Source organism: Drosophila sulfurigaster, chromosome X, assembly GCF_023558435.1.
Source record: "Drosophila sulfurigaster albostrigata strain 15112-1811.04 chromosome X, ASM2355843v2, whole genome shotgun sequence".
Taxonomy (NCBI): domain Eukaryota; kingdom Metazoa; phylum Arthropoda; class Insecta; order Diptera; family Drosophilidae; genus Drosophila; species Drosophila sulfurigaster.
In genome coordinates this window covers 22450774-22464627 of record NC_084885.1, presented here as the reverse complement: position 1 = coordinate 22464627, position 13854 = coordinate 22450774, and the positions used below count along the sequence as shown (strand labels likewise).

Below are 13854 nucleotides of genomic sequence, written 5' to 3'. Positions count from 1 at the left end.
CTTGTTACATACATTTCCTGCCGGCACAAAGTTATAATACCCTTCTAACCTATGGGTGGCGGGTATAAAAATTTATCATTCAATGTATTTAAATAAAAGTTTGGTATTGTTTTCAGTATTTTCAACATTTTTTGTTATTTCCATATATATGTCATACAAAGTATATTTTAAATATGTTGAGTCATTGCAATACGCAATAGTATTTGTTATTTCAATAAAGTAATTATAATAATAAATAAGCAAAATTATTGAAATTAAATTGAATTCCTCAAGTTTTATTTTGTTACTTTCCTTATTAAATAGAATTCCTTAGAAGTGACTTCAGTACCATTTGTTATTAAATTGTCATAAAATATACATTTCACAGATTTACTTTATCAACTAAAATAACTGAATCAACACTTAAGGAATCATTTTTACAAATTAAATTAAATAGAATACTCTTTATTATTAAAATAAAATATTGAATTAAAGCGCTACCCATTTTTTAAATTAAGCAAATAATTAACTATTATTATTTAGCAGCAGGCAGCGAAATGTTTCTGATTATGCAAGTTGCATGTGCATTCGCCTATGGCCGTTGAAGCAAGCTCGTGTTGCACGCTGCAAAGAACGCAACGAGGTGTTGATTGTGGCCTTTTGTGAACCTCTCAGCAACTGGACAATTGGACAACTGGGCGCCCCAAGCGGTCTCCTGGCGGCTATAAAAAAAATCACACAAAAAAAATGAAAAGCAGAGAGAAGCGAGTGAGAGCGAAAAGTTTGCACAGGTGCCAAAAAAAAAAGTAAGCAAAAAAAAAATGTGAAGAAGGTGTGCGCAGCTTCTTAAGCTAGAGATGCGTAGAATTTATAGGCTTAAGCTGGCACTAAAAATTTAAATTGCGGTCATTTAGTCGACAACAACAACAACAACAACAAGAAGAACGAGTCAAAGTTGCCGCAAAAGTCAAAGCATCAAACGACATCAATTTAAACGAGCGCCGTTCTACGAGGCATCGCATCTCGCATCCTTTATTTATTTATTTATTTATGTAGTTTCTTCTTCTTGATTCTTTTTTTTAATCAGACTCTTGTTGTTGTTGTTGTTGGTGTGTTGGCTGATCTGGAGCAGCGATAAATTGCAGTCACCTTTGTTGGCCCGTTCTTGTTGACAAATCAGTCGACGCTCGGCACACGCGCTGCTCAATCTTCCTCTCTCCCTTCCCCTCCCCTCTCTTTCTTTATATACTCTTTTTTTTCGTGGATCGCAATCCCTTTGTCACCTACAAAGCCATTTACCCCCACGTTGTTTGCCTGAGAGACACAGAGAGAAAGAGAGAGAGGACATCATTGGGATCGTCGTCGTTGAAGTCGAAGTCGAAGTCGAAGTCGTTGTGAAGGGCAACACATTAAAAGTAAATTAACTTATCAGCGACAACGATCAGTTATTTTATTACGTTTGTCCACGCAGTAACACGAACATTATAATATCAAAGATGCCGATTAAGATTCTCCACACCGAACGCAACAGAGATAGCTACATGCAAAGAAATACAGACAGAGAGAGAAAACACTCTGATGCCAGGTTGTTAAATTACGGGATACGAATTTTTAAGATGCTTTATGTGGGCAGCAATCACACAGCATTTGCATACATAGAAAGAGTAAGAGAGAGAGAGAGAGAGGGAGAGAGAGAGAGAGAGAGAGAGAAAGAGAAAGAGAGAGAGACTTCAGGAACTAACAAGAATTAGAGCACATCGATAATAGTTTGAGGTTCAACTGTGATTTATTAGCGAATTTTGATTCATGTTTGAAAATGTTTAATTTAGTGTTGAAGTCAACGTTTTTTTTTGTAATCTATCGTGCTGTAACAAGAAACGTTCAGTCGAGTGTGATCGACTATAAGATACCCGCTACCTACTTCGAATAAAAGTAAAACAAAGCAGTAGTATTCTTGAAATATACTAATTACCAATATACCAACATAAAACTGAAGTTGAAAGTGCAATCAACTCATACGCAACCCATTTTCAATAATTCTTAAAACATACCAAACACCAATATACAAATATACCGCAAAATACTGAAATATACCGACAACTATATTTGGTATATCGATATACTACGATCGAAATGTACCATAGAGTATATATTTGGTATATCAATATACTACTACATACATAATATACCAGACTAGACTGCAAAATATACTAGATTGACCTTATATCAATTATATACGTTTCCTGTAGACTTAAAGTTACAATACATTTCTATTCTGGATTGAATAACTACAGACACTTTACATAGAGTGAAATTTACCACCAATTATCTTAAAGTAAACTTTAGCTTGACTTGAGCTGTTTAACAAAATAATATTTAATGAGTAGACATTTGCCTAAAACAATTTTATATAATTTATTGAATTAAATGAATTTTGAATTACAGCACATTACATAAAAATTATTTTAAAGTAACATATTATATTTTAAGTAAGATTTTTTATTATACTAAAAGTACGATATGATACTGAGAACTTATAAAAATTATAAGGGATTTCATTACAAAATTGTTCACTTAAGGAATGAAACATTAATTTAAATAATTTTTACTTTTGTAATGCTAATTAAACACTAATAATTTTCGTTAGTTTCAAATAGAGAAGTAATAGTTTTTCTTGTTAAATAATTTAACTATGTTCATTTATTAAGTACACGAATTTTATAATAAAGAAGTTGTACCTAATGAAGTTAGCAATGAATTAGCTTAAAACGCAGCAAAGTCTTAAAAAGAAAAGCTGCGTTTTTCTAACTAAAAATCAAACGCATTTCCGATGCCCAAACAAGACGCAGACTCGGCGTCAATGTGGATTTAATATCTTGAGCTGCTTTGGTTGCCTGTTTGCTTATGATAAATTGGCAAAGGCAAAGCTGAGGTAAGGTGAGGGGGAAAGGAGCTGTGTGACTGTTTGGGTGTGTGTGTGTGTATGTGTTGCGGATGTTGTTAACAGCAGAGCAAATACATTGATAAGGCAGCTCGAGTCAATAAATTAGTGAACATTAACCGGCAAACAAACACGCTAATTAGATAGTTAGATAGCCAGGCAGCAGTCGAGTTAGTCCGCCAGGCAGTCAGGCAAAATTCGCAGAATGTGCAGAAGGTGGCGCAACTTTGTTGGTGGAAAGTCTTTTGCACAATGCGACCGGAAAAACTGGCCAGCCAAGAGAGAGATGGAGGTGGGGGGTAGAAGAGGGTGCAACTGTCAGACTGGCAATGCGACCGGCAACTGCGCATTGCGGTTGGCGACTTTTGTACAATTATTTTAAGCATTCAATTGGAATTCGACCGCAAAAAGAGAGCGCGTCGCAACCGCAAGGATACAACTTCGACTTCGACTTCGAGTCGCATTCGTATTCGTATTCTATATATCCGCAATTATATGCATTTAAATGCAATAACCGTCATCAGAGAACGAAAGAGAGAGACAAAGTCAGTCATCGGTTCGGATCCTGGCACACAAAATACTAATTATTTTAAATGTTCGTGCCCGCAATTGAAGCGCGCGCATGCGTCTCGTCCTTCCTCTCATCATCGTCATCGTCATAGTCCTGACTGACGTCCTGTTGTTATTTCTCTGTCAGTTGCTGCTCTAATTTTCGTTGCGCCTAACCGCACTAACAAAACAACTAATGACCTGACCTGCAACTCCACAATTCCACAATTCCTCAATTCACATCACTCCAATTTCATGTCCGAATCAATATCAATCAAACGTTTGCCGCTCGACAAATTGCATTTTCGAGTCTCTTTCTCTCTTTGGTCTCGACTTGTGTCTACGCACTTCCGCTGTGAGAAGTAATTAGTCCTGGGTTAATGCTCTACTCGGGGGCAACATGTGGCCACTTTAATGCTTAGGCCTGAGCTATTGGCGTGAAATTTTAATTGGCGCTCGCTCACACAAATTGCCCAAAAGAAAAACCAAACAGCACAGAAGCTGCTCTGACCTGACATGCCAACTCTGGCTACAATGGCGCTGACCACTTGCTGTCCCTGCTGCTGGCATTAAGCGCGAGAAAAAAGGAGAGATAAGAGTTGTCTGGGAAGACAATGAATCAAGTGAACATACATATGTAGGTAATAAACATTACTGACAAATTAAAAGCAAATTATTAAAAAAATAATAATGAAAACGAAATAAAATTTGCAAAATATAATACTAAACATCAATCGAAATACGAAACAGTGACAATTTATTGTATGAACCCAGAACTCAGGACATCCTATCTTAGACTCTAATGAAAAATGGTTCGCGACAGTTTGACTAAATTGAGCCATGAACGAAAACACTCAAAACTAGATTAAGAATTTCTAGAAATTTTGATAGATTGTGTAATCGAAACCTAGTAATTTTGTTCTAAATTTTAAGAATTTGTCTTAACATGGTTTTATTTTAAGAACACACGAATGTTCTTGAATTAATAATGCAAAGTATATTAAATGATTATTATTAAGGATTATTAGGTACAGTAAAGTTATTTTATACAAAATTACTTACTCAACTTTAAGTATGTAGGAATTTTAAGCATCGTACAGAATCTATTTTGAAACTAAAAAAAATGTTATATAAGTTTTTGTATTAATGGCTCATTTAGGGTTTCAAATATGAAACTAACTAACTATTCATATTTCATTTATATTTATTAAGAAAAGCTTATTCTTATGCAGCAATAATTTTGAAATATTTTAGATACAAATATTGCTTACAAATATGATGCATATTATTTTTCAATTTTTATTATTAATAATTAAAACATACAAGTTATGTCACGTAATGTAAATGTACTGACTTAACTTTAAAACAATTTTAACTAGGTAAGTATGTTTAGTATCGTACAGAACTTATTTAGGAATATATAATCCATAAAAAAAACTTAAATATTTTATATAAGAAATTTGACTTGAAATATCATACTATGTACATTTATATTAGTATTTAATTTAAATTAAGTGTAGAATTACTTTTAATAAAAAAAACGTTGCTCTTAAATGGTTTTTTTTAAGCAATATATTTTGATAAAAAAAAAGAATAGCTCCTAATAAAAATACGAATTTTCGCTCCAAATATGTTGCCAAATAATTTTATTTTAGTATTAAATATAAATTAAGTGCAGAATTACTTTTAATTAAAACGCGTTGCTCTTAAATGTTTTTTTTCTTAACCAATATATTTTGATTAATTAAATTCTCCACAAAATTGAACTTTTTTGTGGACAATATATTTTTGCGGATTACAGCTTGAACTTGATTAATTCGCGTCTTTTTGTTAATTTGTTAACAATCGATTGGCGTATTTCAATTTATGGCGAGCAAATAATAAAAAGTAAATTGCTTCATTTGCATAAAATGCCAGTAAATTGAACGCGTCTTTGTTTTTTTTTGGTTTTTTGGCAAAGCAATTGTCAAAGTTCAAATAGGATGAGATGCAACTTTTTGTTTTTGTCTACGATTGGTAGCCATTTTGTTTTGCTGGCGCTGCCAACTGCAGCGATCGCGCGCGCTGTCCACTTGCCAAAAAAGCAATCGAAAGAAAGAAAGAAAAAACGCACAAAAATTGTTGCCAAATCGTTTCGCCGCCGTTTGACCGACATTTGCCACAGTGTGTGTGTGTGTTCAGTTGTGTGTGTGTGTGTGTTCAGTTGTTCGCTCTCCGAGTTGCTATAAAAACTGGTCAACGCTGGTTGAAGAAACTCACCACAGCAGAGCGCAGCTAACAACATGGCGCTGTGCCAAAGCGAGACAGCAAATTGCTGTGTGTGTGAGAGGCGAACGAACGAAAGAGCGTGCAAAAGAGAGAGAAGGATAGTGTAGTGCTGAAGCAGCGTGCTCGCTCAGACGCACCTCGAGCAAAGCCACCACCAAAAAAGCAACAGCAAAGGCAGCAAAGTCAGCAGCAGCCACCACCGCCTATGACAAAGTGGCAAAATTGTTGCCGACGTCGTCGTCGTCGTCGTCGTCGTCGCTGTTGCCGTTGCCGTTGTCGGAGTTTTGTGCCGCTGCCGTGCTGCAGGTGCGTTTAGTCTCGTTTTGGCAGCCACAGCGCGACGTTCTCCTCAGCGCAGGCGACGCACACACACAAACACAGAAAAATTGCAAAAGCGACAAAACCAATTGACGAACAAATTTCTACAATATAAATACTATACAAAAATTTACATTTCTACATTTTTTGTTTAGTGCTCGAAAGTGATTTTTAGTGTATCAGTGAGTGTGATAAAAAAAAAAAAAAAAAAAAGTAAATAACAACCGAAAAAAGTGCTACGGCAATGAAAGACTCAATGAGCATTTTAACCCAAACGCTGCCAACAACAACTGCGAACAGCATCGAGCCGTCGCCACTTGCGCATCATCATCACCAGCTGTTGAGCCAGCATCATCATCATCATCATCAGCAGTATCTTCAGCAGCAGCAGCATCAGCAATCACATTACACACAGTTGCCACAGCCGCCGGCGGTCAACATGTCCACATCGAACTTAAAGCCAAATCGATCGCGTTTCATGATCAACGATATTCTAGCTGGCAGTGCAGCTGCCGCCAGTGCTGCTGCCTTCTACAAGCAGCAGCAGCAGCAGCAGCAACATCACAACAACAACAACAACAACACTACAACGAACAACAACAACAACACTCTAAGCAACAACAACAACAACAACAGCGGGAGCAGCGAACATTTGGACACGGATTCAGCGGCCGCTTCGTCGCCGCCGCCTTCGTTGGGTTTGGCACCGCCACCGCCGCCACAGCATCAGTCACCGCATAGTCACGCCCACGCCCACACGCACGCCCATTTGCATGGCCACACCCATCCGCATCCACATCAGCATCCACATCCGCATCCATTGGCATCGCATCCGCATCATCATGCACAGCATTCGCATCCGTCGCATGTCGCGAAACTTTCGCACTTTGGTGGCGCCACCACGCAAATGGGTTCGAACGGTCTCAATGTGGCACAATATGCGGCGGCCATGCAACAGCATTATGCCGCTGCCGCCGCCGCTGCCGCTGCACGCAACAATGCCGCAGTCGCCGCTGCTGCTGCGGCAGCTGCTGCCGCTGGAGTCGGAGTTGGAGTCGGAGTTGGAGGTGGAATTGGAATTGGAGGTGGAAGTGATGGAGCAACGCCATCGGCTGCGGAGCTGGATGATAGCAGCGATTATCATGAGGACAACGAGGATTGCGACAGCGATGAGGCGGGTGGCAGCAACAACGGCGGCGGCAGCGGACACATGGATAATCACAGCGTTTGTAGTAATGGTGAGGTGAGCTTCTGTATACTTTTCGGGCGGGATCTCGCGCGTTCAGGGCAGTCAAAAAGAACAAAAAAGAACACAAGGGTAACGCTAGCACTCGAGTCGCAAAATTAGCATATCAATATAATAACTGAGTAATGAGGTACTTTGCTTAGCAGCTCATAACTATTTGCATAAATAATTATTGCGATAACTTGCATTATTACGCTTTTACACTTAGTTCCAAGTGCTCTAAGAAAGCTGTGAACAAATTTACATCAACTGGGGTTTCAAAATCGAAATTACTTAAATAACCAAGAGATATCTAGATTTAGATTTCGAAAACTTAAACTTAGTACTTAGAATAATCTAATAATCCATAAATATCAACATTTTGATTTGAGATTGTACTCACAATACTCACAATAATAATAAATATCTAGATTTCGTTTTGAGATTGCATATTTTTATTGCTTAAACTGAACTGAGAACAATCTAATGATCCATAGAATTGACTTTGCATATGCCGATATTAATATAATCTGATAACATTCCTTTTATTATATTAGTACTCGAAGAACTCGCTCTTTGATATTACTAGCCGTTAATACGAAAGAGCTAATACTAATAGAGTACTTAGTTTATGAATGGGAATGATATAAGAATATAACGTCAAAGCAACTGATGTTTTAATATGTTTTCTCTACTCGAGTCGAAGGCCCCAGCAGCCAGCATCTCTTTGTTCTATAAATTAAATTTAGTATTCAATACAAGATTTAATGTAATCAATAAATAATAATATTTACTTTGCCTCTTCTAGTACCTCAAGCAGTTAGTTACTCTGGCATATAATATAGCTTTTTATTAAGTATAAATAAATGCTAAGATGTAATGTACTGAGATATTTAGATATCTTTCTACTAGAAAACGCTGCAAGAACGTTTCCATCTCAACAACGTTTCTGTCTCAACAAAAGAAATTTCAGGCAAATTCTAGTTCACTATCAAAGCTGTATTTACGGTCGATAAAAATTAAGATCTAATGTCAGCACGCTATTTAGCATATTATTAATACTATTGTAATGTTAGTATGTATTGGGATATACTTAATACTATGACAGTTATAGTATTCTGAGTAAATTGGTTAACACTTCAGTATTCTTAGTATATTATTATACTAGAATATTCTTAGCATTTCGAAATTTATTTATTATATTAAGTATTCTTCGCTTTTAAAGGTATATTCTTAATACTATCATACTCTTAATATGTTTAGTATATTCTAAATACTAAGAAATCGAATTACTTTTTACCATATACTTAATACTGCATAATTCTTTGTATTTTTTTTAGTATATTCTTAATAGTATAACATTCTTAGTATTTTTTAAGTATATTCTCAATACTGTACTATTCTTTTTTTTCTATAACCACTTGAAAATAGAAATCAGCTCTTATATATTGCAAAAAACATCAGCAAACTGATTTAATCATATGCTTTGCTTTCCTCAATAAAAACGCTGTCAACACTTAAGCACATGTTGCCATCAATAATAATGCATTCGATAGTTTAACTTTGTGACTTTTGAGCTTTGCACTTTCGGTTTGACATTGTTGCCAATTCCAAATAGAATGTCAACCGTTGGCAAAATGCTGTAATTGAAATGCTCGCTAATAACAGGCAAATAGAATATTTTATTGATTGACTAATTTATCGCATTCTCTGGCTCTGTCTCTAGCAATGTCTATATTTTGTCTGTCTGTCTGTCTGTCCGTCCGTCCGTCTGTCTGTGTATCTCGTGATAACCAATCGGAATGCAAATCCATTTGTTACTCTAACCGTCCATCAGAGCCGCTGTCTGTCTGTCTGTCTGTTTGTTTTGTCTGAGTGAATGCGAGGGCAAGTTCGTTGCCTGAGTCTTTTGTTTTTTTCAAGTTTTTTTTTTTTGCCTTGTGTCAGGGGGGGCGAAGTCGCTTTGCAAAACAAACTGTAAAAATTGCACGAACATGCCATGTTCTAGTTGCTTGTGCTGCCTGCTGCTGAAAAATTGCATTTTCACGCTTTGTTTGTTCAACTCCCCCTCCTCCTCCTTCTAAATCTCCATCTCTTTCGCTCTCTTAGTCACTTTTTGAGCGCCATTCCTAAATGTGCAGCAAAATTGTTTTAAACAGCGAACACAGCAAACGAATGATAATGGCAGCGCTTCTATTAGTATTTTATTATTGTTTTTTTTTTGTTGGGCGTGGCAGCAAGCGAGGGAGCAGAGGAAGGGGAAGGGGAATAGAATGTAGAGTGCAATTTTCAGTTAGGCATGCTACAAAATATAATTATATATGTTTAGGGCTGCGCAATCGTTGTCTCTGCCATCCAGATATGCCTCTCTCTCTCTCTTTGTCTCCCTCTCACTCTCCCTTTCCCTCTCTCTCAGTCTTTGCTTGGCACTCATTAAACTGTGCAAATTGTTATGAACAGCAAAAGCTAGCTACAACAAAAAAAATGCATTTAAAGCCATTTAATAGACGCTTCAGAGCTTCAACTTTGTTGTGGCAGCAACAGCTAAAAGTGTGTGTGTGTATGTGCGTATGTGTGTGTGTGTTGTGCGTGTGTCACTGGGCAGATGAAGCTGCCATTTATTACAGCAATTTCCTGTGCGCAATTGGAACTTTTATAAACGGTAGTCGCCGCTTGTTGCCCTGCAGACTAAGCTACACAAAAGGAGCGAGTGAGAGAGAGAAAGAGCAGGAGAGAGATGACAAGAGAGAGAGAGAGAGGGAGAGGCAAGTCAATTGCTGCACTGTGATTTGCCCTTAGGAATGCAACTTGATTTCACTGCTTGCATTTATACTCTTCTCTTTTTTTTTGGGTGCGTTTTTTCATAATTGGCCAATACAATTTTTGGGGCTGCCTTTTTTTTAACTTTGCGTTACCTTAGGCAAAACTGTTCAGACCAATGGCCGAAAAGTCGTAGACTTAACAATGCGCTGCGCACTTGGCAAGTTCTCGCTTTAACCAATTTAACGGTTGTGTGCGTTGGCCCAGAAGACAAAGCCAAAGCCACTTGGCCATGGCCATGACCATGGCCGTGTAAGCCTGCAGGCCTCAGCGTCTTATCGCACAACCGCAATCAGTTAAATTTGCATACAATTAATGTACTAAATGGAGAGCACCAAAGAGAGAGAGAATGGGAGAAAAAAGAGAGAAAGATAGTACTTAACTGCACAAAATACTGAGAATATTAGAGTACTTAGAATTTTCAAAAATATACTAGTAATTCTATAGTATTAAGAATATACTAGAATATGCTAAGAATTCTATAGTATTAAAAATATACTATCAAATACTAAAAATACCGTAGTAAATATTAAATTTAGTATTAGGAATATACTAAAATATACTAAGAATACTATAGTATGAAGAATATACTATCAAATACTAAAAAATACTTTAGTATTTAGTATTAAGAATATACTGAAATATACTAAGAATGCCATAGTATTAAGAATATCTAATAAAATACTAAGAAAATACAAAAACAGTATAGTATATATAGGAATACTTTAGTATTTTGTATTAGGAATATACTAAAATGTTCCAAGAATACTATAGTATTCAAAATATACTAAGAATACTATAGTATTCAAAATATACTAAGAATACTCTAGTATTAATATACTTTTAGTATTTTAGTATTAAGAATATACTATACATTACTAAGAATGCTTTCGTTTTAGGTATATACTAAAATATACTTAACTATCCCTCTCCATATTTCTTACTCACTTTACCATTTCCTTTCTATCTGTCTGTTATGTCTCTTTATCGACTGCCACTTAATGCGTTTTGCTTCTCGCTCTGCTCGCTTCCAGGTGCCAAAGACGATGATGGCAACAGCATCAAGAGCGGTTCAACCAGCGACATGAGCGGTCTCAGCAAGAAGCAGCGCAAGGCGCGTACCGCTTTCACCGATCATCAGCTGCAGACGCTGGAGAAATCCTTTGAGCGGCAGAAATATCTCAGCGTCCAGGAGCGTCAAGAGTTGGCGCACAAACTGGACTTGAGCGACTGCCAAGTGAAGACCTGGTATCAAAATCGCAGGTAATTCAAAACAGAAAATACAAACTTCTAGTTAAAAGAGAATGACTAAATATTTATATAGTAAATAGGAAAGAAATAGGAATCCAAATAATAGAAAAAAGCTTGAATTGTTGTTAAGGATGTGCAGAATGAATATAGTATTTACAATAAATACATAATGATGAATAAAATAACATTAAATATAAAAAACATTATACTCGTAAAATAAATTAATGAAGAAAAGTGGTGAAATAAGTGAAAGAAAACAAAAAATTAGTTTCTATTCAGTTTCTACTAAAACAGATTAAATTCCACCACTAGTATGAATATAGATAAATAATAATGGTAATTAGAACAATTTGCTAGAATAGAAAAATAAGTAAAAAGGAGTATAAGGAGTTTAAATGAATAGAACGTAATGATGAGCTCTTAATTCATGTAGAGAAATAAATAAACGAGTGAAAAAACTACTCGCTACCCATTTTGACAAAACAGTTCGGTATTATTCCCCGAAAATATACCAAATTGATACATCGCCACAATACTGAAACATGCCTAAATCTATGATTTAAGTATATTGTTATAGTATCATTCAAAAGTTGGTATTATTTATGATAAAACCGCACTCTTTTGCATCTAATCAACATGGGTAGCGGATATTCCACAATCGAGCACACTCGACTATAGCTTATTTTTTGTTATATTTAACTTTAATAAGAACTCTTCCATCTGCTCTGAAAACTTAAATTCAGTTCAAATAGTTAACTAAGACTCTTTCTCGCTTCGCTCTCTTCTCTAAACATGCCAAAACATATTTGAATATAATAACTAAAAGTCTTTCTTTGTTCATCCTCGCTTCTCCCTCACAGAACCAAGTGGAAGCGTCAGACTGCCGTTGGCTTGGAGCTGCTCGCCGAGGCCGGCAACTTTGCAGCGTTTCAGCGTCTGTACGGAGGGTCGCCGTACCTGGGCGCCTGGCCATATGCGGCAGCAGCGGGCGCTGGAGCCGCCGCAGCAGCAGCGCATGGAGCGCCGCCGCACTCGAGCATTGATATTTATTATCGTCAGGCGGCAGCGGCGGCTGCGATGCAAAAGCCGCTGCCCTACAATCTGTATGCGGGCGTGCCCAGTGTGGGCGTTGGACCGCTGGGCGCAGCAGCCACGCCCTTCTCGCATCTATCCGCCTCCAGTTCGTTGTCGTCCCTCAGCAGCTACTATCAAAGTGCAGCGGCCGCCGCAGCAGCAGCAAATGGTGGCGCAGCAGCGGCTGGTGGAGCAGCCTCAGCACCGCCAACGTCAGCAGCAGCTGGAGGAGGAGCAGGAGGAGGTGGAGGGGGAGCCGCCACAGCGGGGCACATACACAAGCCGCTGGCATTGGCTGGCGGATCGCCAGGACAGGCGTTGGGCTGCAGCGCCTCAGCGGGCGCATCGCCAGTGCATCCGCCGTCGACGCCGAGTCCGACGCTGAATCCGGGAAGTCCGCCCGGACGATCGGTGGACAGTTCACAGGCGCAGTCCGACGATGAGGATCAGCTGCAGGTTTGAGGCGTAGGAAAAGGCAGAGGAAAATTACACAGCGAATTCAGCAGCTTAGGAAAAGGCAGAGGAAAATTACACTGCAAATTCAGCAACGTTGTTAAACAAATGAAATGAAGTGGGAAGAAAAGTTGGTGAAAGAGAGAGAAATAGAAAGAAATAGAGAGATAGAGAGAGAGAGAGAGAGAGAGTTTATAAGTGAATGTATGAGTAAGTGAGTGAGTATGTGTGTGAGTATGAGTGTATGTGTGCTAGTGTTGTATTATATTGTATTTGCGTGCGTGTTGCTATTTATTTCGTTTTGCTTTTAGTAATTTATTAAAACAAAGAAATTCAATAAACTTAACCACAACAACAATTATTAAACGCGTAAATAGAATAAGACATATAAATACATTTTTTTTTTGTGCCCCCAGGTTAGGTTGTAGGCTATAAAAATACAATTAATTCGTATATATTATGCATACAAAAATAATTTATTTAAATGTTGTAAAGAAACAAAAGAGATGCGCAGCCAAAACAAATAAATTTAAATGAAACTAAGAAAACAAAAAAAAAAGTATGTGCATAAGTTAAGACACACACAGAATACATTTAACAATTAAATAGATATTGCATTTTAATTATTTTTTTATTATTATTTAAAGAGTTTTTTTTTTTTGTAATATTAGTGTAAACAAAAATGTGCTCGTTGTATATGTAAAATGTAAATGTAATCCAAAAAGAATACAAAACAAAAAATGAAAAAAGAAATATAAAAAAAAAACATTTTTTTGTCTAAATAAAATTAATAGAAATATCTAGGAGAAGTGCATTCAATTTGTCGAGAATATTATACGCAGTAATTGAAAATTGGTGAGTGTAATTAAAAAAAAACATGCAAAAAAGTTAAAGTCGAGTAAATAGTGCGGTAACAAAATTGAAATATACCAATTTAATATACCACAAAATACTAAAAATATACCAAAGGATATAT

At 37.0% G+C, this 13854-nt stretch overlaps 1 protein-coding gene across 6 annotated transcripts in view; it reads left to right on the top strand.

Moving 5' to 3' along the window:
* The window catches only part of LOC133847173 (homeobox protein B-H1-like), a 60772-nt gene extending 47164 nt beyond the window's left edge, over positions 1 to 13608 (top strand). The window contains exons 1-3 of one of the 6 annotated variants that reach the window (XM_062282004.1): positions 6059 to 7293; positions 11135 to 11363; positions 11432 to 11548. In XM_062282004.1, coding sequence (XP_062137988.1) covers positions 6300 to 7293; positions 11135 to 11363; positions 11432 to 11480 — 1272 coding nt within the window. In that variant the 5' untranslated portion in view covers positions 6059 to 6299 and the 3' untranslated portion in view covers positions 11481 to 11548. Of the gene's footprint in view, positions 1 to 6057; positions 7299 to 11134; positions 11364 to 11431; positions 11549 to 12211 lie in introns of those variants that run through there. The other 5 variants (XM_062282003.1, XM_062282007.1, XM_062282008.1 and 2 more) reach the window with 5 other exon arrangements.
* Positions 13609 to 13854: the final 246 nt, after the last annotated feature.